Raw genomic sequence first — 26,473 nt, 5'->3', positions numbered from 1 at the left:
CTAGCATCATCGTCGTCGTTGATGTTGTTGTTGTTGTTGTTTTGTTAAAAATAATAATAATTATGATGATTGACAGACCGAACAAATGAATGAATACATGGAAAGAATGAAGTTTCGCGCTACCATGCCGACGAACAACAACAACAACAACAACAGCAAAGATATTGAAGTCGTTGTCAACAGATACAGCAAAGATTCAGGAGTAGTCGATGTTGACGTCACCAGCAATCAACAACAACATCAACAACAACAACATCAACAGTTTCATCAACAACACCATTTAGGAAAGTTGCCAACCAATCAGTCAACGTCATCACTGACTCATTCATTGAGTGAGCTAAATGAAAGTTAGTTAGTGCTTAATTGGTAACGAATGAGGACTGAGACAGATTTTAATTGGTTGTTTGGTGGGTCATGATGTTTGATTGGTCATGGATCTTGTCAAGGAATGTGGTTTTCTGGCTGGTCCTAATTGAAGAATCTAATTCGTTGGGATTGAACAATTTGATTGGTTCTTTTCTCCGTTGGATCTGTTTTTTGATTGGTTGTTTATTTTTGATTGTAAGAAATATACCCTTTAAGCTGTAGAATTTTTAAAACTTTATGAAATTTTTCATTCCATAGATGACAGGCGAAGCAGCAGAACATCAGTTGATAGTGGGATGGTAGTTTACTCACGTTCTTTCATTCATTTGTTCACTCGTTCGCTGATTCATTCAATCATTGCTAATTCATGTATTCATTCATTCATTCATTTATTTGAAAGTAGAACAAAATTGAAAGTATCATTCGTTCTATCTGGTTACGTGATGAATGTAATACTTTTTTTTTACATTGCAGTCTTCAACAGGGTCCACTCATAACAACAACAACTGCAGCACAACAACAACGACAACTTCAACCTCATCGCTGACCAACAACAACATCAACACAAATTCTAATACTACATCAACTACCTCCAAGTTGTCTAGAGCTTTTAGTCAGAAAAAATAATATTGAAAGAATAATAATAATTATTATTATTATTATAGTTATAATAATTATGTGTGACAATAATTTTATAAACATAATTTTTTTATATAAATATAAATATGTGTATGTGTATATATATATGCGGCACTTTTTTGTGTATATTTTTACTTATTGTTATTATCATTATTAATTAAAATTGTGAATTTAATTGTAATTAATAATAATAATTATTATTATTAGTTATTATTGTTATATAAGTTTTATCATCAAATTCGAATTGTAGTTTGATCAATTTATCAGTATTTTGTCGTTTTAAACTTACATATGTGTATGTATGCTTGTGTGTACTTATACATGTACTTGTATATCCGTGTGTATGTATTATGTTTATTGGTATGTGTATATATAAATATATGTTGGTAAATATATATATATATATATATATATATATATATATATATGTGTGTGTGTGTGTGTGTGTGCGTGTGTGTGAGTTTATTTACAAATATATCTATGCTATCATGTATTATCTTAACCGTTTGTATATAACAAATATGTATAACACATGTATAAATTTATATATATATATATATATATAATAAATATATATATAATATATATATATATATAAATATATATTAATAATGATTATCTACTTTATATTATATTATTATTTGTATTCTGCAAATCATAACTTTAATAATTATTTCATTTTAATTTATTTTATGAAAAATTAAAATTATTTTTTATAATAATATTGAAGCTTTTTATAGCTGAGCGTTTTTTTGTGTCATTCATTTGGTTCACATTTGATGCTTTGTAAAATTTTTGTCAACTTCATACTATATATACATATATATATATATAATACTATATATACATATATATATATATATGTATATATATATATTAGAACATTTTGTATATGAATATGTATGCGTTAAATATGTTTTAAATGATATTATACTGGATTTTATAAGTAATTATATATATATATATATTATATATATATAGTTTTATATACAGAGAGAGAAAGGGTGGGGTGAGAGGGAGAATTACATTTGGATTCACTCCTCCTTTGATAGTTTATTTTTATTTCATTTTTTTGGTACCAAAAATAAAAATCGTCTAAACGTTTTTTTTCTTGATTGATTGATTGATTGATTGGTTGGATGAATGAATGAATGAATGAATGAATGAATGAAGGATTAAATTAATATGAAAAAATAATAAGAAGTAAAATAGAGAGAAGTTTTACGAAAATAAATAACAGTACAAACAGTTAACAAGCTAAATATAACGTGTGTGTGTGTGTGTGGCGTGTGTACAACATTTGAAATTATGAATCAATAATAAAAGGATTCACATGTCCATGTTTAATAATTATAATGTCATAATAATGACGAAGCGCCAATATTGCTTCGGTTACTTTTTAATAGGCACCTTTGAAATTGTTACCTGGATTAATTTGTGTAAATGCATTGTGTGTGTGTGTGTGTTTACGTTGTATTTAGGAATGAAATAGCGATAGAAAATATGTGAAATTGAATATAATTGAAACATTCAATAAGAGGGTTGACACGTTGAAATAAAATATTTGATAAGGAATGAATTAATATAATTGAACTAGTACCATTCATTCATTCGTTTCTTCTATTCATTCATTCATTCATTTGTTTTTAAAAAGTGAAATGACTGAAAGTTTACAGTAAATATAAAAATGAAGGCAAGCTGTGTTAAATAAAATAATTTGGTGCATTTTTAGCCTGTATATGCTTTTTTAAAAAATATATTTTACGTGCATGTGTATAAAGTTCAGAAAGTAATGTAAAAGACAGCTAAAATCAACAAAAACAAAGGCAAAAGGCGATCTAAATAAATTGAAATAGCGAAATCTTGCTTAAGTTGCCTGCTTTTTGTCTCGATTTAGAACCTTTTATATGTTTTAGAACCTTTGAGATTAAAAAAAATTCTCAATATAGTGCTAAAAACATCTAAATTAGTTGACTTTGTTACCCCACATGATCAGCCTCAAGCTTGGGTTTCTTTTCAAGGCGAGCATCATTTTTCTGTAGAGGGCAGAACTGTCGTGCCCTGTTTGTTTTATGACGGGCGTGGCTTCGTCAGAGCGGCTGACCAATCGCAGTGAAGATCTTCTTAACCTATTTAAATCATCTTCGTCGTATATGCATTCGTCTAATGCCTTGATTGCGAGTTTGGCTTTTGCTTTTGCATCGTCGCTGACTGGACCTCTTTCATTATTTATCATCTCATTACCTCGATTCTGATTGGTTATAAAAGAAGACGGATGCTCTGATTGGCCGTTGGTTTCTAGTTCGATTTCGTTGTAACACAATCGAATGGTACGCAGTGGTGTTCTGCTTTTTACCACGCCTACCAGATACTCGAGACCCAGTGACGTCAGTCCACACATGTTGAGTGACAGTTCCGTCAGCGACCGATTGAATTGCATGCCCTCCGCCAGACATTCAACGCCATCATCATTCAGCTGGTTCAAATCCAAGCTCAGAATTGATAAATCGGTGTTCGTCTTCAACGGCCTCTTCAAAAATGAACAACTCTTCTTTGTGAGGCCGCAGTTTTCAAGTTTCAAACATTTCAACGACCTATTGAATAACAATGAATGGCTTAACCTTTCAATGCAATCGTCTCCTAATAAATTTTCTGACAAGTTCAACTCCGTTAAGAAGCAGCAATGACGAATAATCGAGAATAATAACCGACCGCCCTCCCCGGTTATACCGTTTCTTTTGAGTGATAATTTTTTCAGCCAGCACTGATTACTCATATCGGATATTTTCTTGACGGAGATTGGTTTTCCGAGGTTTTGAGATTCGATTTTAATCGGCTGTCGACCGGTTTTTGCAGATAAATTGCTACTAAAATTTACACTAAAATTATTAAACGGATTAGAAATTGTAGTGCTTGTTAGAGTAGTGGTAGTTGCAGTAGCAGCAGCAGTCGTCGTAGATGTGGTGATGATAGTAGGAATGATTTGTACTCTTGCATTGACCATCTCATACTTCCTGACCAACAAATGATACTTCTTAAGTATTTCATCGTCCTTACCACACAACAACTTTGCAACTTCCAAAACACCTCTATCTCCGACCTCATTGCTATCCAAATTTAACTCTCTAATTCCCTTATTTTGCTTCAGACCTCGACACAAATATCCCATTCCTAAAGATGAGATCCGGTTCTCCGGAAACGACAGCCCATTTAGTGTCGAGTTGAGTTTAAGAGATGTGCTGATCAACATACAGCCATCATCCGCCAGAGCACATCTCTCAATGCACATCACTTTCAATCCTTCATTTCTTTCAAGTGCCAGTGATAACCGCAAAATTACCGACGGTTCTAACATGCAATCACTGATCGTCATCTCGGCCAAACAACACTTTGGTCCTTGAAGAAAGGAGCATAATTTTCTCGCCTGGCTTTCGCACATACATTTTTTACTAATAATCAATTTCGCCACTGGTACGTAGCGGTCTGAGACATCTGAAATGAGATATAATGATGCTGGTCGAGATTTTCTCGCCTCTACTCCGCGGAGATTTTCATCTTTCGAATGACAAATCGTCGAGGTCGGTCGCGTGGACGATGGGGCGGCGATCTTTGAAGCTCTCTTCTTCTTCTTCAGACGCACTACCTGAATCATTTCGTAAATTTTGTTTACTATTTATTAATATTCATCATTTAACTTTAAAATAATTGTCATAAAACATTTTTTGGAATATAATTTTTTTAACAAAAATATGGATTTAGATCAGCGGATAGATGGATAAGTAGATGAATTAAATCTATATGGCGTCATGAATGAACGAACGAATGAATGAATGAACGAATAAATGAATGAATGAACGAATGAATGAACGAATGAATGAATGAACGAAAAAATTTAGATTGATTGATGGAGAAATTTCCAATAAAAATGAATAAAAATGAAAATGAGTAAGCGAAGTCTTTTTATCAGTCAGAAGTTGGTAGAGAAATTCACACGTATGCCAAATTTTTATCATTTTTAGACAGCAAACTCAAAAGTTATTAACGTCAGATCTAGTACCATTAGGTATTATAAGATTTTATCCAATATATATAATGTATTAATACGTCTATATACATTGTATGTTTTTTGTATTCGTGTGTGTTTGTATGTATGTATGTATGTATGTATGTATGTATGTATGTATTTGAATGCGTGGATGTATGTAGATAATATTTAATTCAATTAATTATATTATAAAGTGTATTAATAATGATGAAGATAAATTGAAAGCATATGCTCTTGTTTTAGATCTCAATACCATCATATGATAGGCCTAAAACGTTTATGTGAAGAAATGTGTGTGTATTGTTTGTGTGTTTGTTGGTTTGTGTGTGTGTGTGTTTGTCTGTGTGTGCGTGTGAGTGTGTGAGTGTGTGTGCGTGTAACCAGCATACCTCTTCGAAGGACTGGGCAGGTTTTTTACTATCTCTTTCTACGTAGTAAAAATCTACTTGAAAATTCCCCTCCGACCCACCGTCACGATTAAAATAATCATCATCAGTACCACGATGATCATTCCCGGGTGATGATAATGATGATGCAGCTGTCGGAGGCGATGATGATGATGATGATGATGATGATGAATGTGTTGGTTGTAGTAGTTCGTTTTCTAACCTCGCAACTGGATTCGGAGTTATTTTACAGAAACAACAGCAATTACTATTTTTATTATTAGTAGTAGTAGTGGTCGTAGTAGTAGTAGTTGTTGTAGTAGTGGTGGTGGTGGTGGTTGTAGGAGTAGCTTCAATTGCACATTCAAAGTGTGACGAAGTTGGCACCGAGGTTAATAATGTTGATGGTGATAACGATGACAGCGATGATGATGATACTGATGATAATAATGGTGATAATGATGATGATGGTAGTGGTGGTGGTGATGATGATGGTGGTGGTGGTGAGGGTGATAAGGGTAAGTTTTCGTCAATAGGTTGAAGCTTGCTGGGCTTCGGACCGTTGAAATATAACGACGATGGTGAAAATAATGGTGAAAGTGTTGATGATGATGTTGTTAATGATGATGTTGTTGTTAATGATGATGTTGTTGTTAATGATGATGATGATGATGATGATGATGATGACGTCACTGATGATGACAACGACGATGATGGTCTTTTTTTATCACGTAACACGCCTCTGTTTAATAGCATCGAATTAAAGGCTTTTTTGGGTGTAGTTTTTACTTTGGAAACAGAAAACGCTGATGATGATGATGATGATAAAGCTTTTGTTGGAGATGGTAGTGTGGTTGATGATGATGATGATACCGATGTTGATGATGATGGCGATGATGATGCTGCAATAAGTGTTGATTTCAAATTCGCAATTGTTCTGGCACCGTCCAAATTAATTACATCATTTGTGTTTAAATTATTTTTATTTTTATTATTGTTGTTGTTGTTATTATTATTATTATTATTATTATTATTATTATTCAAAAGCATTGCAGTCGTTCTTATTCTTGGTTTGATGGCACAACTCCGAACGGTATTACCGACGGCCAGCTTATCGGACTCGATCGAATCAACCGGTTCAACATCATCCGTATTAACCGGCCTATCCCTATTCAGGATAGTTACTTTACTAGTTTTGGGATAGTTTTCAGAAGTCACTAATGTATTTTTGTTGGCTAACTTTTGTTCTACGGGACTAGCTAACCTGTGAAGGATCTCCAAGGATTCTAGGAAATCGGCCATGTAAATATCGCTCAAGTCGACGCTTGTAGCTCTGGCAAACGAACAAAATTGTCGGTATTCGGTTGAACCAGCTTTTTCTAAAATTCTCGCCAGAGTTCCGACATCGGTAAAGTTCGCGTCGTCTTGTGTAGCAAGAGGATAGGATTGGTGGGTAGTTGCTGAGTGGTCCTTTGTGGTTGTTGTCGGGTTGATCTTGATGCTGCTTTTGTTGTTGCTGATTATATAAGAAGAAATATCGACTTTGTTATCGCGTAGTTTGGTTTGATGTGAGGCGTTCGAAATTTCAGGGGTACTGAAAACATCCCTGCCGGCGTTTTGCGATTGTTCTAGAAGGTTGTTTGAGACGTCGTGAATATCGAACTTTTTTCGATGTTGTTGTTGTTGTTTTTGGATTTGTTTAAAATGTTTGAATTCTTCAATTAAAAGTGGGTTAAGTTCGGTGGAGAGTATAAGCGGGAGTTTGCTGTTTAAGAATAAATTTGTGTTCTTGTTTTTGTCGTTACATTTGTTAATGTTAATGTTGTTGTTGTTGTTAGCGTTGTACTGGTAGAATGAAACATCATTCACGCTAATGGCAGGGAATGTATTGCAATATATGTTGTTGTTGGTGATGTTGTTGTTGATATTATCACATGAAAGCTGTTTAAATTGATGTTTTCTATAGATGATTGGCTGCTGTTTTTGATATAATTGATGCTGCTGATATTGTTGTTGCAGCTGTTGTTGTTGTTGCTGTTGTTGTTGTTGTTGCTGTTGATGTATTTTGTCGAAATTCGAAGTCTGGTTTGACATGCGGGTAACTTTTGTAAATGTTATCTTATCGTTGTAGCGGGTTGTGGCATTTATCGTTCTTGTTGAGTTTGCAAACGTTTTGTTTTTGTTGTTGTTGATTTTGTTGGCTTTATTTTTACTTTTTGTTGCCTTTTTAATGTTTAATGAAACTTTGTTTGGGTTATTATTTTTAACCTCGTTGTCAGCGAGAACCGAGGTTGATGTGTTCAAATGTTGTTGATGTTGCTGTTGCTGATTTTGTTGCTTCTGTTGTTGTTGTCGAAACATTAGAACATTTCTGATTGATCGCCTGACGCTACCCCTGAAGATGTCGTCGTCACTAAATGCTCTCCCTAATCGTAAAAACAATTTTTGATATCTAATTATAATATAATAATTATTATTATTACTATTATTATTATTACTATTATTATTATTACTATTATTATTATTATTTATTATATTAGTATTAATAACAAATAATAATAACTCACTTGGTTCTGAATAGATGTCATCTATTCTTTTACTTCCCGTGGCACCCATTATTATTATTATTTTTGTTATTATAACTATAATAATTGTAATAATTATATTATTATTTCATTATCATTATTATTATTTCATTATTATTATTTTATTATTATTATTTTTATTTTATTATTATTTTGGTTGTTTCGGATATCTGGATGAATTCAATTTGCTGATAAAGATGTTCAGTTAGGTCAGTTTCCATTTCTGTTGCAGCAGCTGCTGTTGTTGTTGTTGCTATTATTGTTATTGTAATTATTGTTATTATTTTTGTTTTTGTTGTTGTTTTTGTTGTCCTAAATAAATTTTTTATTTTTACGAAGTGTAAATGAAGAAACAATAAACGGATTGATGGACAAAAGTATGAACAGATGAACGAACAAAGAAATGAATGAATGAACGAAAGAATGAATAAACAAACAAATGGACGAATGAACGAATGAATTAATGAACGATTGAACGAACGACAAAATAGCACAAACGGTTCAACTGGTCCTTACAAAGCTATTACAAACATTTTTTCGCAGCTTAGTAAAATTTTATGAAGCTTTTAATCTACAAGTATTTATTTAGCTCGACTGTTGTTCGATCATTCATTCATTCATTCACTCACTCATTCATTCATTCTTTCATTCATTCATTCATTCCTACATTCATCAATTTACACCTCGATTCATTGTTCAAATTCGTTCAATTGTTCATTTCAAATTAAATTTACATTTCTTCTCATTCATTAACACATAACAACACGCACGTATATAAACACGCACACACACACACATACACACACACACACACACACATACATACACGCATACATACCCAGCTGTGATGTTTTGCTCGATAACATACATTTTCCTCTTCATTATGTAAATAATGATAAGGACGGTTTTGAGTGTATGTATATATGTGTGTGTGTATGTTTGTATGTACGTTTGTATGTATGTGTGTATGTATGTGCGTAAATGTATTTGTGTGTGCAAGTACCTATGTATGTGTATGTACATGTGTAAATACACACTTCAAACATACTACAACATATCCATATCTGTGTACATATAATTGTAAAGTAAAGAGTAGTAGTAATAGTAATAGTAGTAGTAGTAGTAGTAGGTAGTAGTAGTAGTAGGTAGTAGTAGTAGTGGTAGTAGTAGTAGTAGTAGTAGTAGTAGTAGTAGTAGTAGTAGTAGTGGTAATAGTAGTAGTAGTGGTAGCGGTAGTAGTTGTAGTAGTAGAGTAGTTAGTTGAAGTAGCTGATAGGAGATAGCTAAAATAGTGACAAGCATCGATAAAACTTACTAAGTAGAAAGCATATTTTTCAAATGAATGAACGAATGGATGAAGAACACAAGAGGACAGCGGTGATGAATTCTAAAATTTCTATCAATCCACTAACCTGAACGCATTAAAAATTCAACATATTCATGTATCAAAGTTTATATATTAACACCTAAATCCACTTTTAACACATAAATACATACATATGTAATATATGTGCATAATATATATGTAGTACACTTATGTACACTATTACTTAATGAAATACCAATGTATGTTATCTTTAAGCGAAATTGTCAATGGTATATTTGCTGCCATTTATATAGGCTGGAAAACATTAGATATATATATACTTATTAATATATATATGTTTTTATATGCTGATATATATATATATATATATATATATATATAATTCTATGCCTTAGCCTTATCATTCCAAAATCCTAATAAACCTTGAAATTTTATCTTTGTTTATGTGTGTTTATATACATTTATATTTATATATATATATAGGAAGAGAAAGAGAGAGAGATAGAGAGAGTAAGAGAGAATCCAAGAGAGAGAGAAAGAGAGAGAAAGAAAAAAGAGAGAGAGAGATGAGCGAGAAATGATCATTGTTAAAAATAGCAAGAGATCGTGATAAAAATAAGAGGAGTGTGAAAACATTGAGGAACGTTAGAGATATTGAGGGGAGTGTATGTATGTATGTATGTATGTATGTATGTATGTATGTATGTATGTATGTATGTATGTATGTGTGTGTGTATGTATATATGTGTACAAAATATACATGTATGTATATATGGCCATGTGTATGTGTGTTTTTATATGTGTGTAAGAAATGTGTTTCAGTGGTTTTCGAAATGAGCAACAGTATCTTATAATTTATTTCTTTGGAAAAAAGTCAACGGTTGCATGAAAAACTTGAAAAAATTAATAAAATAAATAAGAATTCATTGAAAAAACGTCATTTTTACAATTTTGAAATAAGAAGAAATCATATACAGACATAAAAAAATAATTAATTATGCATAAATAAACAATAAAATATATAAATATATACTAGTAATTGTTTGATACGTGATCTACTCATCCTTTATAATTTAGCTGATTTCATCGATTTAGTGCATTTATCCATGCTCAGGTAAGGCGAGGAGTTTGGTCCGGTTTTAACAACAGCTGAATTCGCACTTCCGTTTTGCCAAGAAGACTGGTTAGGGGTACCACCGCCATCTTGTTTTGGGGCCAAAATATTCTGACCGCTTTTCGGTTTCGTCGAAGTTGAAGTTTTTTTCACACTATTACAAAACGTTTGCACGCGCAGTAACATGTCAGCATTGAGCAGTAGTATGACATCTAGAGGAAGGCTGTCTATGTAATATGAATTTTCGGCGTCCTCTGGTGAGCTGTAGTAAAATTTGTAAAAGTGTTGTGAACAGTTTGTGTAAATGGAATGGTTGTTGTTGATGTTTTTGTTGTTGCTGGTTTTGTTACGGTACTTCACAAGTTTCCAGTTCTGTGGCAGGTTTAACGTGTCTAATATCTCTCTGCTTGTGTCGCTATCTGCATAGCCTGTGTCTGATGGGCATTGGTTGTTGTTGTTGTTAGTTTTATTGTTATTGTTATTTTTGTTGTCGTTATTATTATTTTCATTATTCTTACTATCATCTGCCTCCACCGCCAATTCATCTAAATCGTTATACAGATCGCTATCTTCTGTCAAATTACTGTTGTTTCTATTATTGTTATTGCTATTATTATTGTTGTTGTTGTTGTTATTATTATTATTATTATTGAAAGGACTATCAATGTTATTAGATAATCTCTGGATTGTTCTGGGCATGGGTCCCGGATGTATGTAATCTTCCCGGTTCGATTCAGGATTGTTGTTATTACCGTCGAAAACATACTCGCCTTTATTGTTGTTGTTGCTGTTATTTTCGGCCAGGCTACGACTCTTTGTGATTGGCGGGTGCTGAAAACTGCTTCTCGGAGAGGAGAAATTATTAGCGGAAGGCGATCCGTAGAAATAAATGGGTGTTTGTAGCAGCACGTTTTTCAGGTTCTCCATATTCTGTATGGGGTTGCTTGAGAAGAAGTCGATTAGTTCCGGTATGGTATCGAATAGTTGGTTACCGATCGAGTATTTATTATTCTCGACGTTGTAGATTTGGATGTGGATTAAGCCTTTTTCGTGCCTAAATGGATAGTGTTTTGTCATTCATTCATTTATTCATTCATTTATTCATTCATTTATTCATTCATTCATTCATCTATTTACTCGCTCATCAATCCAATCATCCAACCAATTAATCATCCAACCAACCAACAAACCAAACTGATAGGGTGAATGAGCCAGGCTGTCTGAAGCTATTTCTCAAGAGGTACAAACCTCGAACATTGCCGTTTTTACTCATGATCTGTATGACCTTCGAGTTTATAAGTATAATTTGCATTAATTATAATTACTATCATAATAATAATAATTAAGATTTAATTATAATTATTATTTTAGATTAATAACGAGATCAAATATGATACTTTCACAGTGATGACTTCTAATACTTATATGTATGTGTGTAAAAATCATTCATTTATCATTATATTTTGTCATAATTTCACTATAATTTTATTATTACATTTAGTAATAAATGTAGTAATAGTGGTAGTAGTAGTGGTAGTAGTAGTAGTAATAGTGGTAATAGTAGTAGTATGATAACCTGCTCCATCTTTTTGATGTTTGGATGGTAATATGGCATATTTCCGCATTCCAGGCAGCTAACCGAACGCTTAGGCGTTTGTTCCATCACGAAAATGATAAATAATAATATTATATAATATTATTATTATATATTATTATTTATTTATTTATTTATTATAACTTAAAATTTGAGTCTGTGTTAAATAGATGTATCAAACATAATGTTGAGAACTGTGCTAGCAATATCAATATGCAGTTGAAGGTATGTTGTCATTCCGTGTTCACTACAATGTAATCAGACGACAACTTAGTAAATGTATGTGTATGTATGTATATGTGTATCATTAACACACATACACGCATATATATACATATATACACACATATATATATACATACACAAACGTATATATACGTAATTTAAATTTATTTCATTAGCTACTTATTGTTAGCTGGTAAGATGAATTAACTGCATCAGCCAGACAATTATGACGAACAAGCATTTAGCCGGAAACCCATTATGAACGAAAAATTGGTAAAAACACACACACACACGCACACATACATGTACATACACACACATTATACACATACATACATACATACATACATACATACATACATACATACATACATACATACATACATACATACATACATACATACATACATACATACATACATACATACATACATATATATGTATATATATATATACATATATATATAAATATATATATATCCTCTGTTGGATGTTTCGATCCTCAATAGTTTCGACGATCACCTCCGTGACGCATTCCAGTCCATCTTCAACATAAAACTCGATCAAAAAAATTGGTTACAGGGGACGCTGCCTATATGTGTTGGTGGCCTGGGTTTGGGTTCCGCGGCTGAGCTGGCACCTTCTGCCTTTTTGGCTTCTGCTGCTGCCACGGTGGCCCTCCAGGATCTGATGTTGCCTAGGGATGTGATTTACGTCGATAACTTCAGATTGCAAGTATACGACATGTGGCGCGCCACCAACGGAGATGTGGTTGCGCTCGAAAACCCCTCGCAAAAACACTGGATCGCCCCCTGTCTTAATAGATCAGTTGATCGATGGCTGCAATTGAATGGCTCTGCTTTTGACAAGGCTAGAATTATGGCTGTCAAAAGTGAGTTGGGCTCCGCCTGGTTGAGAGCGCTACCCAACACTTCCTGCGGCACTAGATTGGATGACTCCTGTGTTCGCGTGAGCCTTGGTTTGAGACTTGGAGCCCAGATCGTCACCGAATACGAATGCGCATGTGGGGCAAGGGTTGATGAACTTGGATACCATAGCCTTTCTTGTCGTCTAGGTCCAGGAAGACAAGCCAGACATACGGCTGTCAACGAATACCTGGTACGATGTTTTCAAAAGGCTGGTATCCCGGTTATAAAAGAACCCATGGGTTTGATAGAGGAAGGAGCCTTTAGGCCTGATGGTTACACTATCACCCCATGGGCCCAGGGACGGTCCCTTGCTTGGGACGTTACCATACCCCACACTATGGCTGACCGATACATCGGCTACACTTCAGTTGAGGCGGGCACTGCTGCCCTTAAAGCGTCCGATTTCAAAAATGAAAAATACGTTTCATTAAACAATTTAAGCAAAATATTTCAACCCATTTGCATTGAAACGTTCGGACCAACAGATAAGCACACGTCATTATTTATTAACGAATTAACAAGAAAAATAGTTAATATAACGGGTGATCCTAACGAAGGCAATTATTTAAAACAAACTCTTTCACTTTTATTACAAAAATTTAATTCCTTCTGCATTCTGGATGGAGCTGCTAGATACCTGACTGTGCGAGACCAGGGACATAGATAAAAGTTGAACTCGGAAACGATTGCATGCCTAACCATGGCTTGTTCATCAAAACGGGTTCATACATACATACATACATACATACATACATACATACATACATACATACATACATACATACATACATACATACATACATACATACATACATACATACATACAAACACATATAACCATTCATACATATCATAAAAGAAAAATTCTAAATTACGTACTAACAGTTCAAATTTTTACAACCAGCCAGCCATTCACGGATCGGAAAATTGCATTCGTTTGAACGTGAAATTGATGAAAACGAGCCAAAGTGTCATTATTTGTAACAAATTATTTCATAGGAAACTCTTTAGTAATGACAAATTGTTGCTTAACCTACCAGTTGATCGCGGCCAGCATTTGGATGGGTCAGAACATTTCATCAGCCCTGCCTAACTACGTGGAATCAAGCACTAAGTAGATCTCAATCTTGATCTTACAATGTTACATGCATTTAAAACGTGCAGTATATGTGAATTAAAAATGAATTAACTGTTTAGAAATAAAAAAAGGTGAATTATACTGCTATTAAATTCTATTCATTCATTCATTTGTTCATTCATTCATCCGTTTGTTTAACAGAAAAAAAACCATTAGAACTAAAAATATTTTATTACTCCAAAAATTTTGTTCTGAAAAAAACAAAATCGAAAAAATGACTCGTCCAAAAAAAATTTACAATATAAATGTGATGTAAGTAGTGATTGAAATAATTATAACGATAACACAAATGATACGTTAGCTATTATGGAAAATTAGCAAATAGTGCAAATTAAATGTGATTTTTATTAATATTACCATTACTTTTATTATTTTTGTGGTTTTTCGTGTTTGTTGTGATTGGATGCCGATTGGTTGGTGAGCTGATTGATTTGGTGGGTTGATTGGATTATTGTTGTTCTGCTGCTATATATTTGTTTTGTGGACTGTATGTTTTTTGTATGTGTGCATGTATGTGTATATGTACGTAAAAACGTAACGTATGTATGCGTGTGTGTTTGTGTATGCATGCGTATGTTTGTGTTTGTATGCTTATTTATTTGTGCATGTAAGTGTACATGTAAATGGACGACTAATTTGATGATTGGTCAAACCAGTGATCGAATGAATGAACAGACGAATGAACGGGTGAACGAAAGAATGAAAGAATGAACGAACGAATGAACGAATAAATGAATGAGTGAACTAATAATGGCTTAGGGCTTTTGGAAGAGGCGCTCAAAAATTATAATTTTCGGACCTACTACCGAAAATTCTGAATTGGCCGAAGAAGTTGATGTATCCGAAATGCTGGGCTTGGTGACATCTAGTAAATGAATGAATGAATGAATGAAAATGAATGATTGAAAAAATGAATGAATTAATTAATTTATTGAGGGCGATTGAGCGAATGAATGAATTGATTCATCAACCGATCTATGAGTGAATCAATGGATTGTGAGATGAATGTACAAATGGAATAATTGGATGAATAAATGAACGAACGAACGAACGAGTGTCTGACTGAATGAATAAAAGAACGAATGAATAAAAGAATGAATGAAAAACCTCATCTGAACTTTGATCTGTCTGTTTTTGGAGGTCATCAACCTTTCCCACCTTTTCAATATTTTTTTACTAAGCAACTGGCATATCTCAAGCCTGTTGACTTCTGTGGCATGCATGTATGCGTATAAATGAATAAATGTACTTACGTGTGTGCGTGTGTGCGTGCGTGTGTGTGTGTGTGTGTGTGTGTGTGTGTGTGCATGTACAGAACCTGAAAGAGACGACCAAAAGCCTTCATTAACTTTGTGATAGCAATTTTCAATTTGTCTAATAATCTCCTTCCATAACTTTCCGTACAAAAGGACATCTTCTTGTGAGTTTGGCAGGTTGGCTGCCATTTGTTGGTTGTTTTGTTTGTTATAAAATTGTTGTCTTATTTTTTGTCATCTTGCTTCGTAAAACATAAACCAAACTAAATGACATACCACGTGCAATTATCTGATTCCACAGTTCAGAATCACAGAGACTTCTATGTGCAGATAACAAGATCGTCTCGAAAATTTCTTTCAATATTTCTTCAGAGAGGAATGGCGTCTCCATGTCCGGTACCATGTAGTTGCTTCAGTCAATCAATAAATAAATAAATCAATCAATCAATCAATTTGTATTTATATAGCGCAATTCATAAAAACTCAACTGTACCCTCACTTTCTCATTGAGCGCGCCGGATCACGTATTACTGTTAGACTGTGCTGAGGTTCATCTTCTGTGGGGAAATCGGCGAGATGGAAATCATCGGAGATGCCATTTGAGAAGTAGGGATTGGGAACAGAAGGGTTGGGAGGTGGGGGAGGAAGATGATGTTGATGGTAGGGAGAATCGGGATTGAAAAGATTGGGACGATTGTTATCAGGATTAAGAGTATGATTAGATGAGAAATTCCAAAGAGGAAATTGATTAATAAGAAAATCACGGAAATTAGCAGCAGGGGGGTTAGAGTTGTTGAGACCGAAACGGTTATTACCGAAATTGAACAAACTGTTAGCCGGAATGCTAACACCTAGAGAATGGAAATTAAAAAAATCACTAAATGAGGAACTAAAAACGTCTGAAAAGTTAGCCGCTGTAGGAACAAGAAGTTCAGTGGCAATTGGGTTTGATAAAAAAGATGTAGCGGTACCGAAACGAGAAATTTTGCGATTGTAAGGATTAAGATCATTAGTAGATGTGGAGGGCTCCATCCATGCATCTGCTGTTGTCTCAAATGTTGTCGCCTCGTTGTTTCTTGCTGTAGACGGGAGTTGTTCGCTTGTTCTTGTTGTTCCTGGCAGTTCGGGTTGTTGAGGTGTTGTTTCAAGTTGTTGAAGTGTTGCTGCTGCTGTTTCAGACTGCTGCTGACTTGTCGTTGGTGGTGTCTGATGCTGAACATTAGTTCCCAACTGTTCAGAGTGGGCTTGTTGAGATGTTGAAGTGTTGTGTGAAGTTGATGCAATCGACTGAGATGTTGAAATCTCTGAAACAGTCGTTACTGCTCCGTTTGCATGTTCTTCATTTTGAGATGTCGACGCAACTTCTTGAGAGTCCGTTGTACTTTCATGCGAAGTGGTTGCTATTTCTCGAGAAGCTGCCACCGGTTGGAATGCTGTGGCGGTTTGTTGAGATGCAAACAATTGATGAATTGTCGCAGGCTGTTGAAAACTTTCGAGTTCGAATTGCCGTTGCTGTTGCAGCGACTGCATCTTCATGTACTGCTCTCGGGCTTTCGAAGTTAGTGAGATTTGTTCCCTAGGGTTTCGCATCAGAGATTTGAACGAATGTACTCTAAGCCAAATATCGCAAGGTCTGTTTGGTTGAATGAACAGAGCGGCAATAACTCTTCTCACAGAAGCCATCAAAGCAGCTTCATTTATTGCACGGCGGCGATCAATTGCGTTGTCTTGCGAAACCATGACAAATTTATTGCGGTAGTTCTCGTTGTTTCCCATATTGGCGCAGTTGCTGGCAGCGTTGATCGCTTGCAAACGACCATCATTCTGTAGTTCTAAAGTGCAGCTTTTGAAGCTGTCTGTGTCGCTGCTGCTGCCGCTTACACACGGATTTCTACAAACGTAATTAGCATTATCATTATTAATTTCAATGTTAACATCATCATTTCTAGCATCCGCAGTGTCTTCATCCGCAGTATCTTCATCCGCAGTATCTTCATCCACAGTATCTTCGTCGACATCCACGAGTATCTCTTCATCATTTCCATCTGCAGCATGGCCAGTACCGTTCTTTACGAAGAAAGCCTCAGAGATATCCTTTTTATGAGTTTCGCTATTTACCAACCCGTTCTTGATGTACGTGTTGACCAGAATAGCGCTGTTCCACTCGTATTCGTCATCATTCGCATCGGCATTTCGTACATCGATTTGAGGTCTGTTAGGACATAGAAGTTGATGATAGTGAATTCCAGGCAGTCCCATAGCAATGTTACAGCCCGGGTGAATGCATCGATACTTCAACTGACTCAACATTTCCTTATATTCTTCGGAAACGTCTTTGATTTCCTTGAAACTCGATCGACCTCGACACAGTGGACATCTTTCAAAGATTCTGAAGCAGCGAACAATGCAGGAATGACAGAAAATATGGCCACATCGCATCAATTGTTTAGGAAATGATACGATGTAAAGGCACAAGCAACAATTTACGTTGCTAGCTTCTGGCAGGTTAACAACTCGTGCTTCTTCGTACTTTATGCTGCGTTCGAGGGCGAAACAAGCGTGTTTGTGGTAATGCCGACGTGGCATTATGTGATTTTTTTATGTAGTGGCTGTAGTTGTGGCGATTATTAATTAGTGATTGGTTTTTTAAATTGTCTAAAACTGGTTGGTTGTAGTTTATGATTTCTGAAAAAAACCTTATCGAAAATCTTTTAAAAATAAGTTGATTCTATGTATTTTGATTCAATTTTGAAGTGTTAGCAATATATAAGAACATGATATGCATTATCAGTTTAACACTTTAAAAATTAGTTAATAATTATGTACTTAAAAATTAAAATATAACAAAAAGAGAATTTGATAAAAAATTGTGTTAAAATCATGGATATAATATGGCTAAAATATAAAAAAATATTTGCCTGCACTACAAAAGAAAAAGTATATTTGCGAGATATTATAACGTCATATCATGAATTATGTAAGATTGCAAAGATTTTTAAATAAAAAAATTAATTAAGTTACTGATCAGGGTTGGGGTTATATTTTTAGAAGGGTAATTTAATTCTACATAAGTGGTAAAAATCTTTTTTGAGGCCGAAATTATGAATGGTGAAAAAAAACGCTTTTGTGATACGATACACGATGAAAAAGTCAGTTTTTCGAGTTTTGAACCCCTGGGAACCCTGTTTTTTGGTGGCTGATATATATTTAAAAAGGTATTTTAATTCTACATAAGTGGTAGAAATATTTTTTTGAGGCCGCAATTAATAATATTTTTAATCAATTTTTTATGTTCATCTTCTGTGTATATAGTATATTCTTTATATTGTATAATACATCATACAATCATTGTTCATACATACGTTACATAAATTCATAGAAGACATACTTTTCATACATTTCAATTATATAGCTATACAAATTTTGGTAACATATATGAGCACCTGCTATGCAGCATTAAGCAGATGGTCCTCTCTTTTTTCACGATCTCTCAACGCGTAAATAGGTCGGTCGTTGTGGCTTGGGGCTAAGTTCGGTCTCACCTAATTTTTAATTTTAGGAAAATAATACATGGTGGATGTTATCTGTTGTGATGCTTTTGTTTCATTTCAACTATTTGCATGCCGATGTTGAAACTGTTAACTGTACATTGTTCCTAATCGTCAAAATCGAATCCGTCATAAGAAGTAATCTGCCTGAGTTTTTAAGCAAAATTAACTTTTAAATTAGTGAGTCTTAGTGATTCCGTGGCTCCAACTGGTAACTCAGCATTCATCACAACGTCAAATAACTGGTGATGTTATGACATACGGGGAAAAATTAAAAGTTGCTGTGTCTAAAGGTGACGTTTCAACAGTCAAAGATTTGCTAGGTAAAAAGTTACCATGTGAAAAATATAAGGTTAATTTTGTTGAATTTTCAATTAAATATTATTTTAATTCTTTTTTTTATTTATCTATGTAATGTAATGTTGATTCATTTAATAAAAAATATAAACATTTTAAAAAATCATTTAATGAAAAAATATTTTAAATTTAATAAATAATCTCAGGATGATAGAACACTTCTACACATAGCAAGTCAGTGTGGTCATCCTGATGTTGTTAAGCTATTGATTTCTCATGGATTCCATGTGGACAGCAAAGATATTGTTAATTTTTTTTATTAAAATACTGAAACATTTATATAAATAAATTAAAAATTGTGAAAAATTATAAATGATCATGAGATCATTAAATTTACTCATTTAATTAACTGATCTAAATAACATTATTTATTGTTAATTTTGGCTGCTCATTAATTTTTATAACACAGAATGGGTATACGCCATTACATCTGGCTGCGGCGCAAGGACATTGCGATGTTGTCAGGTTGTTAGTGGAGTCTGACATAAATGTAACAAATAGCGTTGATATCGTTAGTAGAGATTATTTAAATTATTATTTTATCATTATAATTTATTATAATTATGTTTATTCTGCCCAACCGACCAGTATGGTAACACGGCATTGCATGCTGCTTCTTGGAATGGTTACAGTCGAACTATCATGTTGCTCATATGCTCAAATGCCAGTGTCAACCTCGTCAACAAGGTTTATTGCTATTTTTATTATTTATTTATCATTATTATTTTTTTCCTAAATTTTTCTCTTGAACATTTTTCTGCCAATTCTTTAAAGGTTATTTTTTTTATTACCCAATCAGTTCTAATCCCATTAACATATTTTTTTATAATTAATCATGCCCATTTACATTACTCATTGATAGGCTGGGTTTACAGCCTTGCACACAGCAGCTCAGAAAGGGCACAACCAATCAGCTCGGATTCTTATTGGAGCAGGTGCCAACATGAAGGCTAAAAACAATGTACGTCACTTTTTTTGTGTATTTCTTTTATGTACGCTTATTTATGTTAATTTATTCAAATTATTATAATTTTTCAGTATGGAGAAACTCCACTGCACACAGCCACAAGACATGGGCATGCTGGTGTGACCCAGATTTTAATCAGCAATCACGTCAAAGTCGATTCCAGAAACAAGGTCACATATATATGCATCATTTGTATACATTTATATCAAATGATGAGAATTGATGGTAATGATAAATGAAAATGTCATAATTATGATAGTAAAAATTGTAATCACTGACTGCAGAATGGGGAGACAGCACTGCACGTAGCAGCTTCGATGAAGAGGCACAAAATTGCAAAGATGCTGATAGACGCTGGAGCCAATAAGCAGATCAAAAATAAGGCCAGTTGAATTAATCACTTTCAATTATTTCAATGATATATCTGCTTAGGTCAAATTCTCATTGTTAAATAGCGCGAATAGCAGATATAAATATTTAAGCTAAGAAGAATAACATAAAGAGATGAATCTTTTGTAATTTAAAAAAGATGTAATTTGGTCAAGATCTCATTTTTAAATGACTTTTAGTCACTTTCAAACTATATTAAAAATCGTTTATTATAACAATGAACAGGAGCATGAGACTGCTTTTGACGTCGGTAGGAGGCTGGCCGTCGATGAAGATATGCTGCTACTGTTGCTCTATGACAAGAAGAAAAAAGTTGGTTAATTGATTGGTTGATTGATTGGTGATCGTTTGTTTGTCTTATTATTTTTACTGAATTAGTGATCAATTGATCTTTTTGTTGGTTTTCTGATAGGTTTGTAATTTTCATTTACCATTTATTTATCATTCATTAATTCATCCCATTCATTTATTTAACATTCATCAATTCATTTTACAAACCGTTTTCAGTTTGCCATAAACATGAGACCACTGCAGAAGCTGACAAGTTCATCAACTCCTGCTACCACAAGCAAAACACACAACAACAATAACATTAACAAAAACCACCACAACAACAACAATAATAATAATAATACTTCCAACAGTACCAATACTAACAACACTACCAAAAGCGTTAACACAGCCAGTGATGGCTCTAGAAACGATAAGAATAGTAGTAAGCATGTTAGCAGTTTGAAAGCGAGCTTAAGTATCAAATCTTCTGTTTCTTCTTCTAAAGAGAATAATAAAAATAACATCAATAACAATAATGACAACAGTAATAACAGCAAAAGTTATAGTAACAATGAGTTAGAAAGCAATAAGCCTACTAGCAATAGATACGATTACAACATCTATGATAACTGCATTGGCAGTGACAAGATGTTCTGTAGCAACAATGATAAAAGCGTTAGAAGGAGTGTTTATCATAAAAATCTCTTTGGCAACAATGGCGCAAACAGCAGCAACAATACTAATGTAATGAACCCCATAGAAGTAGTGGTCGAGATGCATAATGATGTGTACGGTAATAAGATTATTAAAAACAACAACAGTTGCAAGAAATACAATGCTGACAACGACAACGATGGCGTTGATGACGATGTCGGAGCAACAGTGCATGGCACTCACAACAATATTATGAGTAGTAATAAGAATTTAAATGAAGGAGAAGCAAAATGGCCAAGTCCGTCAGCAGTTCTCAATCGTTTTCAGCACGACTTGCAACTAAGAAATACCCTCTCAAAACAGAAACAACTACAACAGCATTTGATATTACAACAACAGCAACAACATCTACTACCTCTACTGTTACAACAGCAACAACAACTGCTGTTACTACAGCAGCAGCAACAACAACATCCACTCCTACAACATCAACATTACAAGCAACTACCTACAACATTTAACGATATTGACGACAATTACAATAATATCAATAGCAACTTCGAGAGCCATGATGTTGGTGGTAACTTGAATGTCATTGGTCTGTTGAATGATTATGCACCAAAAACTGGAACAGTAAAATATAAAGATTTAGCTGGAAATATGAAAAAAGTACGTAAAACCCATGTGAATATTTATCTGTTTTTTTTTATAAAATAATTGTTGCGAACTTCATTTGCATAAATTATGCTAATGTTTCTGCTTCAACCTAATTGCTTTATTAATAGCCAAATTTATTTGACCTAATAAATTGCAGGGACCTATAGGGTGGGCTGCTGTGAGGACCAATCATGTTGATGGGATTTTACCAAACACTAAAAATAGCAGCCCTATGTACGACGACGATATCGACGATGATGAATGCAACAATCTTTATGAATATATAAGCAATAATTATCATGAAAATCATCTTAATTTATTTCCTGGTCATCATCATCATCATCGTCGTCGCCAGTTGTTTAAGGGTGCTGGAAGTGATGACGAAAGTGATGATGGCATTGATGAGGACGGCTTCAAAGCTAAACATCTGCCTAGGTCACAATCTTTGAAGAGGAGGATGATGAAGAAGAAGATGAAAGGAGTTGTGCGGCCCAGATCTCAATTCATTCCCACTGCAACAGATTACACTAGGTTGGAAGTTCCAGTCAAGTCTACATATAGAGAAGCCGGGATTTCCCAGAAAATGAGAAATATGAATTTATATGAAAGAAATGTAAATTTGAACGAAAGTTTCAGAAACCAGCACATCACTGCGGGGCCTGTGTTAGATTTTTATGACATACCAAGGTTGCAACATCATCGTGATGAAACGAATTTTACAAATGAGGTTGTAGCAAGCAGTATGAGCAGAGATGTTTATGGATTAGTGGATGGAGAGAGTGATAAAAAAGAGTGCGCAAGAATAAAAATTCTCGAGCAAAAAAACTTGGACTCAAACAATTATAAGGCCAGTCTAGATGATAACAATCAAATAAAACATGGAAACACCAAAAAGATTCGAAATAGCAAGAACGATACTAACGACCACAAACAGTTGAGAACATTCTTGTCTGATGAGTCAATATCAACAATAGTTGGATCGAGTAGTAACAGGAAAAAAATAGCAAATAGAAGATCCGTCTACGATTTCTGGGGACCAAGAAGGCAGAGCACGTTTAAACATGGACTTAATAACAATCACGTCTACTGTGGCAATGAAAAAAGCTATGATTCGAAAATTCGTGAAAATGACGATGACAACAATAACGTTAACGACAATAATGATGATAAAAATAATGATAACACTAACAATAAGAGAAGTACACGCGTTAACACCATCAGTCAATTGAAATCTAGTCCTTCAAAAAAATGGTCGAGCGGTAATGATGGTAGTCGTGACAGTGATGGAAGCGGCGATGATGGTAATGATAATGATGATAGTAATGTCCTCAATAATGACGGAAATGATGAGAAAGCCGATGATGTTGGTGCTATAAATTGTAATAATAATAATAATGGCCTCGATGATGATGACGACCATGATACAAATAGTGGTAGCAAATGTCACAGTAAAAAGTTAAATAACACGATTTTTAGCAGTAATAGTAATAAAAGTATCAAACTCACTGATGCCAGTACCAATATTTACAATAATAAAAGCAGAATAAATGATAGTAAGAGTAATGATAATAGTCATAGCAGTATTGGCAAATCAACGTCTGTTTAATCTTGAGACAGTATTTTTAGTAACAGAGTAAATATGGGTTTTTCCATGACTCACATTCTTTCTACTTATGTTTTTATCTTTATATATACATATAATCATTGAATTTTTGAGTTATATTTCAATGCCTTCTAATGTGTCTTTAAGAAAACCTTGGCATGTATATATAGATATATATACATATATAACCTTGTTTTTTTAAGGTTTTCATTCGTTTTTATGTACGTACGAATTTATAAATTTATTTTATTTATTTATACGTGCTTGTATTTTAATATTTGTATCTCCATGTCTAATACTTAAAACATTCATGTATGTACGTACGTATGTACGTTTTGCTCATCGTGCCATAGTGTTGCCAACAATCATTCCCAGATTAAACTTCCATCTATGCCGTTGGTCTCTCGCACAGTCAGTTATTTTAAATCTCTATCCAGAATACAGAACCTCCGTATGTATGTATGGTATATGTATGATAAACACATATGCGCAACTTTGTATAACTTATTTATTGTGCCTTGTATCTGTAACACCCATGGACATATATATATACACACACGCAAAATAATATATATATACCTATATACTTAATATTGATTTGTGTTAACATATTTATACATTAATGTCTCATTTGTTATTTATTGAAGTTATTGATGGTGCGTTTTTTTCTAGATTGAACAATTTGTGCTAACAGAAATAATGACAAAATTTTTTAATTGTTTTCATGCATAAAAGTAAAGGCATACATTGTATATTTATATATATATATATATGAGTGTGTGTGTGTGTGTGTGTGTGTGTGTGTGTGTGTGTGTGTGTGTGTGTGTGTGATTTACTAGTCTGCATAAAACCTCCAGACACTAATCATCTCATCTTTGGACCCCACAGCCAATCTTTTGTCTTTTTCGTTAAAAGATAGAGAAGTAATGCTTTGATCATGATAAACAATTGTACCTAGATGTTTTAATGTGTTGGCCCCAAGTATTTTAAAAGTGGAATCCCATAATCCTACTGCAACAATTAAACCATCTTGCCTTAACCTTGTACATCCTATTCCCGTTCCTAATTCAGTTTTCTTGATTAGGGATATTGCTGTGGTACTGTTGTTATGTTCTGTACTATTACCTGGTGTCCATAGACATAAAACGCCATCTGCTGAGCCTGAGATTCCTTTGTTTGTTATTTCATTGTAATCTATGGTGGTTATTGTTTCATTGTGAAATTTTTCTTCCATGTTTCTGAACACAGGTGATCTTTCTAAATATGATGATGATGATGATGAAGATGATGCTAGAAATGAAGATGAGTTGAGTTTGCATAAAGCATCAGCATTCACAAACCAAATAATGATGGATCCATCTTCGTAGGCACCAAACACTTTAATGATATTAACTTTTTGGAATTCAGATGCTGCTGTAGATATTACTGCTGTAGTTGATGAACAAGAATCAGTAAGCATTCCATACTTTTTGTCTGACTTTGAGGGACTTAAGCTGAAATTTAATTTAGTAAATTTGTAATATGTATCTAAACTGGATAAATCCTCTTCATTTGGCACAAAGAGTAGTGAGTGTTCATCACTAAATGATAGTCTGGAAAATGTGGTTGACTGACATCTGACTGTTGCTGAAAAGAAATATTTGGAATGTTTATTAGGCTTTGAAACTTTATATAACAATAATATTAAGAATGCTATTGTATTATAATTATAATATATAATTAAGTTTTAAAAGATAAAATTATTTTCTTTAACTTTAATTTTTATTTCTTCTATCATGCTATGCTATGTCATATGTCTTCTATGGCCTATGCTTATGGCTATAAGCCTGACATACCTGTTTCAGTCCAAGTTTCATAGAAATAGTTGACTATCCACTTCTTAACAAGACCATCTCTACTTTGAGAAAGGAGGCCCATGTATTCTTCTGTCAACTCGAACGCACGAACGAACAACACGGGTTGCGATTGGTGTGCATGCAGATTTTCAAACATTATTCGTCTGGTTTTTAAACTCCAAATTAGGATGGCCCCATTTTGTTGGCCGGTCACTAATAATTTTTGTCGTCGGTCGTTAGCGAAGTCAAAACTAGTTGCCGGAGAATTAAAACCAAGCAGGAGAAAATCCGGGGAAACTTCCATTTTTTCAAGTTTTGAATAAATTGAATCAAGAGTTAATTAAATTTATTTATTTTAATTTAAAAAAATATAAAAGTTAAATGTGAATTCCACTACTTAAATATTGCTAAACGTTAATCTAAGTTTAGAATTAAATTTACATTAAATTTGTGCCTAACCCTAAACTTGCACTTAAGTTAACTTTTAGAGTAATATTATTAAAGGGACTGAGTGTTGCAAATTTGAATTAATTGAGTGTAGGACGGTAATCCTAACAATCGCTATTTAATTCTATTTAATTAGGT

At 33.7% G+C, this 26,473-nt stretch overlaps 6 protein-coding genes across 6 annotated transcripts; 2 read left to right on the top strand and 4 right to left on the bottom strand.

The window, feature by feature from the left end:
* Positions 1-3,409: 3,409 nt before the first annotated feature.
* Positions 3,410-4,333, bottom strand: HELRODRAFT_135217 (hypothetical protein; the record flags this gene model as incomplete). The annotated part of the gene is made up of 2 exons (XM_009027057.1): positions 3,410-3,721; positions 4,091-4,333. Coding segments are annotated over 2 exons (555 nt in total), but the record flags the coding sequence as incomplete, so codon positions are not given.
* A 6,081-nt stretch (positions 4,334-10,414) lies between these two features.
* Positions 10,415-12,125, bottom strand: HELRODRAFT_163074 (hypothetical protein; the record flags this gene model as incomplete). Its single annotated transcript, XM_009027056.1, has 3 exons — positions 10,415-11,505; positions 11,711-11,747; positions 12,039-12,125. 3 exons carry the CDS (start codon positions 12,123-12,125, stop codon positions 10,415-10,417), a joined length of 1,215 nt encoding a protein of 404 aa, XP_009025304.1.
* Positions 12,126-12,539: 414 nt separating this feature from the next.
* Positions 12,540-14,328, top strand: HELRODRAFT_163073 (hypothetical protein; the record flags this gene model as incomplete). Its single annotated transcript, XM_009027055.1, has 4 exons — positions 12,540-12,554; positions 12,864-13,166; positions 13,419-13,853; positions 14,251-14,328. The coding sequence occupies 4 exons, from the start codon at positions 12,540-12,542 to the stop codon at positions 14,326-14,328; spliced, it is 831 nt and encodes a 276-aa protein (XP_009025303.1).
* A 797-nt stretch (positions 14,329-15,125) lies between these two features.
* HELRODRAFT_163072 (hypothetical protein) lies at positions 15,126-18,190 on the bottom strand (the record flags this gene model as incomplete). The annotated part of the gene is made up of 5 exons (XM_009027054.1): positions 15,126-15,213; positions 15,456-15,558; positions 15,667-15,786; positions 15,881-16,014; positions 16,104-18,190. The coding sequence occupies 5 exons, from the start codon at positions 18,188-18,190 to the stop codon at positions 15,126-15,128; spliced, it is 2,532 nt and encodes an 843-aa protein (XP_009025302.1).
* A 2,844-nt stretch (positions 18,191-21,034) lies between these two features.
* HELRODRAFT_163070 (hypothetical protein) lies at positions 21,035-24,056 on the top strand (the record flags this gene model as incomplete). The annotated part of the gene is made up of 3 exons (XM_009027053.1): positions 21,035-21,178; positions 21,374-22,462; positions 22,806-24,056. The coding sequence occupies 3 exons, from the start codon at positions 21,035-21,037 to the stop codon at positions 24,054-24,056; spliced, it is 2,484 nt and encodes an 827-aa protein (XP_009025301.1).
* A 488-nt stretch (positions 24,057-24,544) lies between these two features.
* Positions 24,545-26,279, bottom strand: HELRODRAFT_189086 (hypothetical protein). Its single transcript, XM_009027052.1, has 3 exons — positions 25,889-26,279; positions 24,851-25,679; positions 24,545-24,824 (listed from the first exon to the last, which is right to left on the bottom strand). The coding sequence occupies exons 1-2, from the start codon at positions 26,190-26,192 to the stop codon at positions 24,889-24,891; spliced, it is 1,095 nt and encodes a 364-aa protein (XP_009025300.1). The 5' UTR covers positions 26,193-26,279; the 3' UTR covers positions 24,545-24,824; positions 24,851-24,888.
* Positions 26,280-26,473: the final 194 nt, after the last annotated feature.

This window comes from Helobdella robusta (genome assembly GCF_000326865.2).
Source record: "Helobdella robusta unplaced genomic scaffold HELROscaffold_5, whole genome shotgun sequence".
Taxonomy (NCBI): domain Eukaryota; kingdom Metazoa; phylum Annelida; class Clitellata; order Rhynchobdellida; family Glossiphoniidae; genus Helobdella; species Helobdella robusta.
This window is presented reverse-complemented; position numbering and strand designations above follow the sequence as displayed.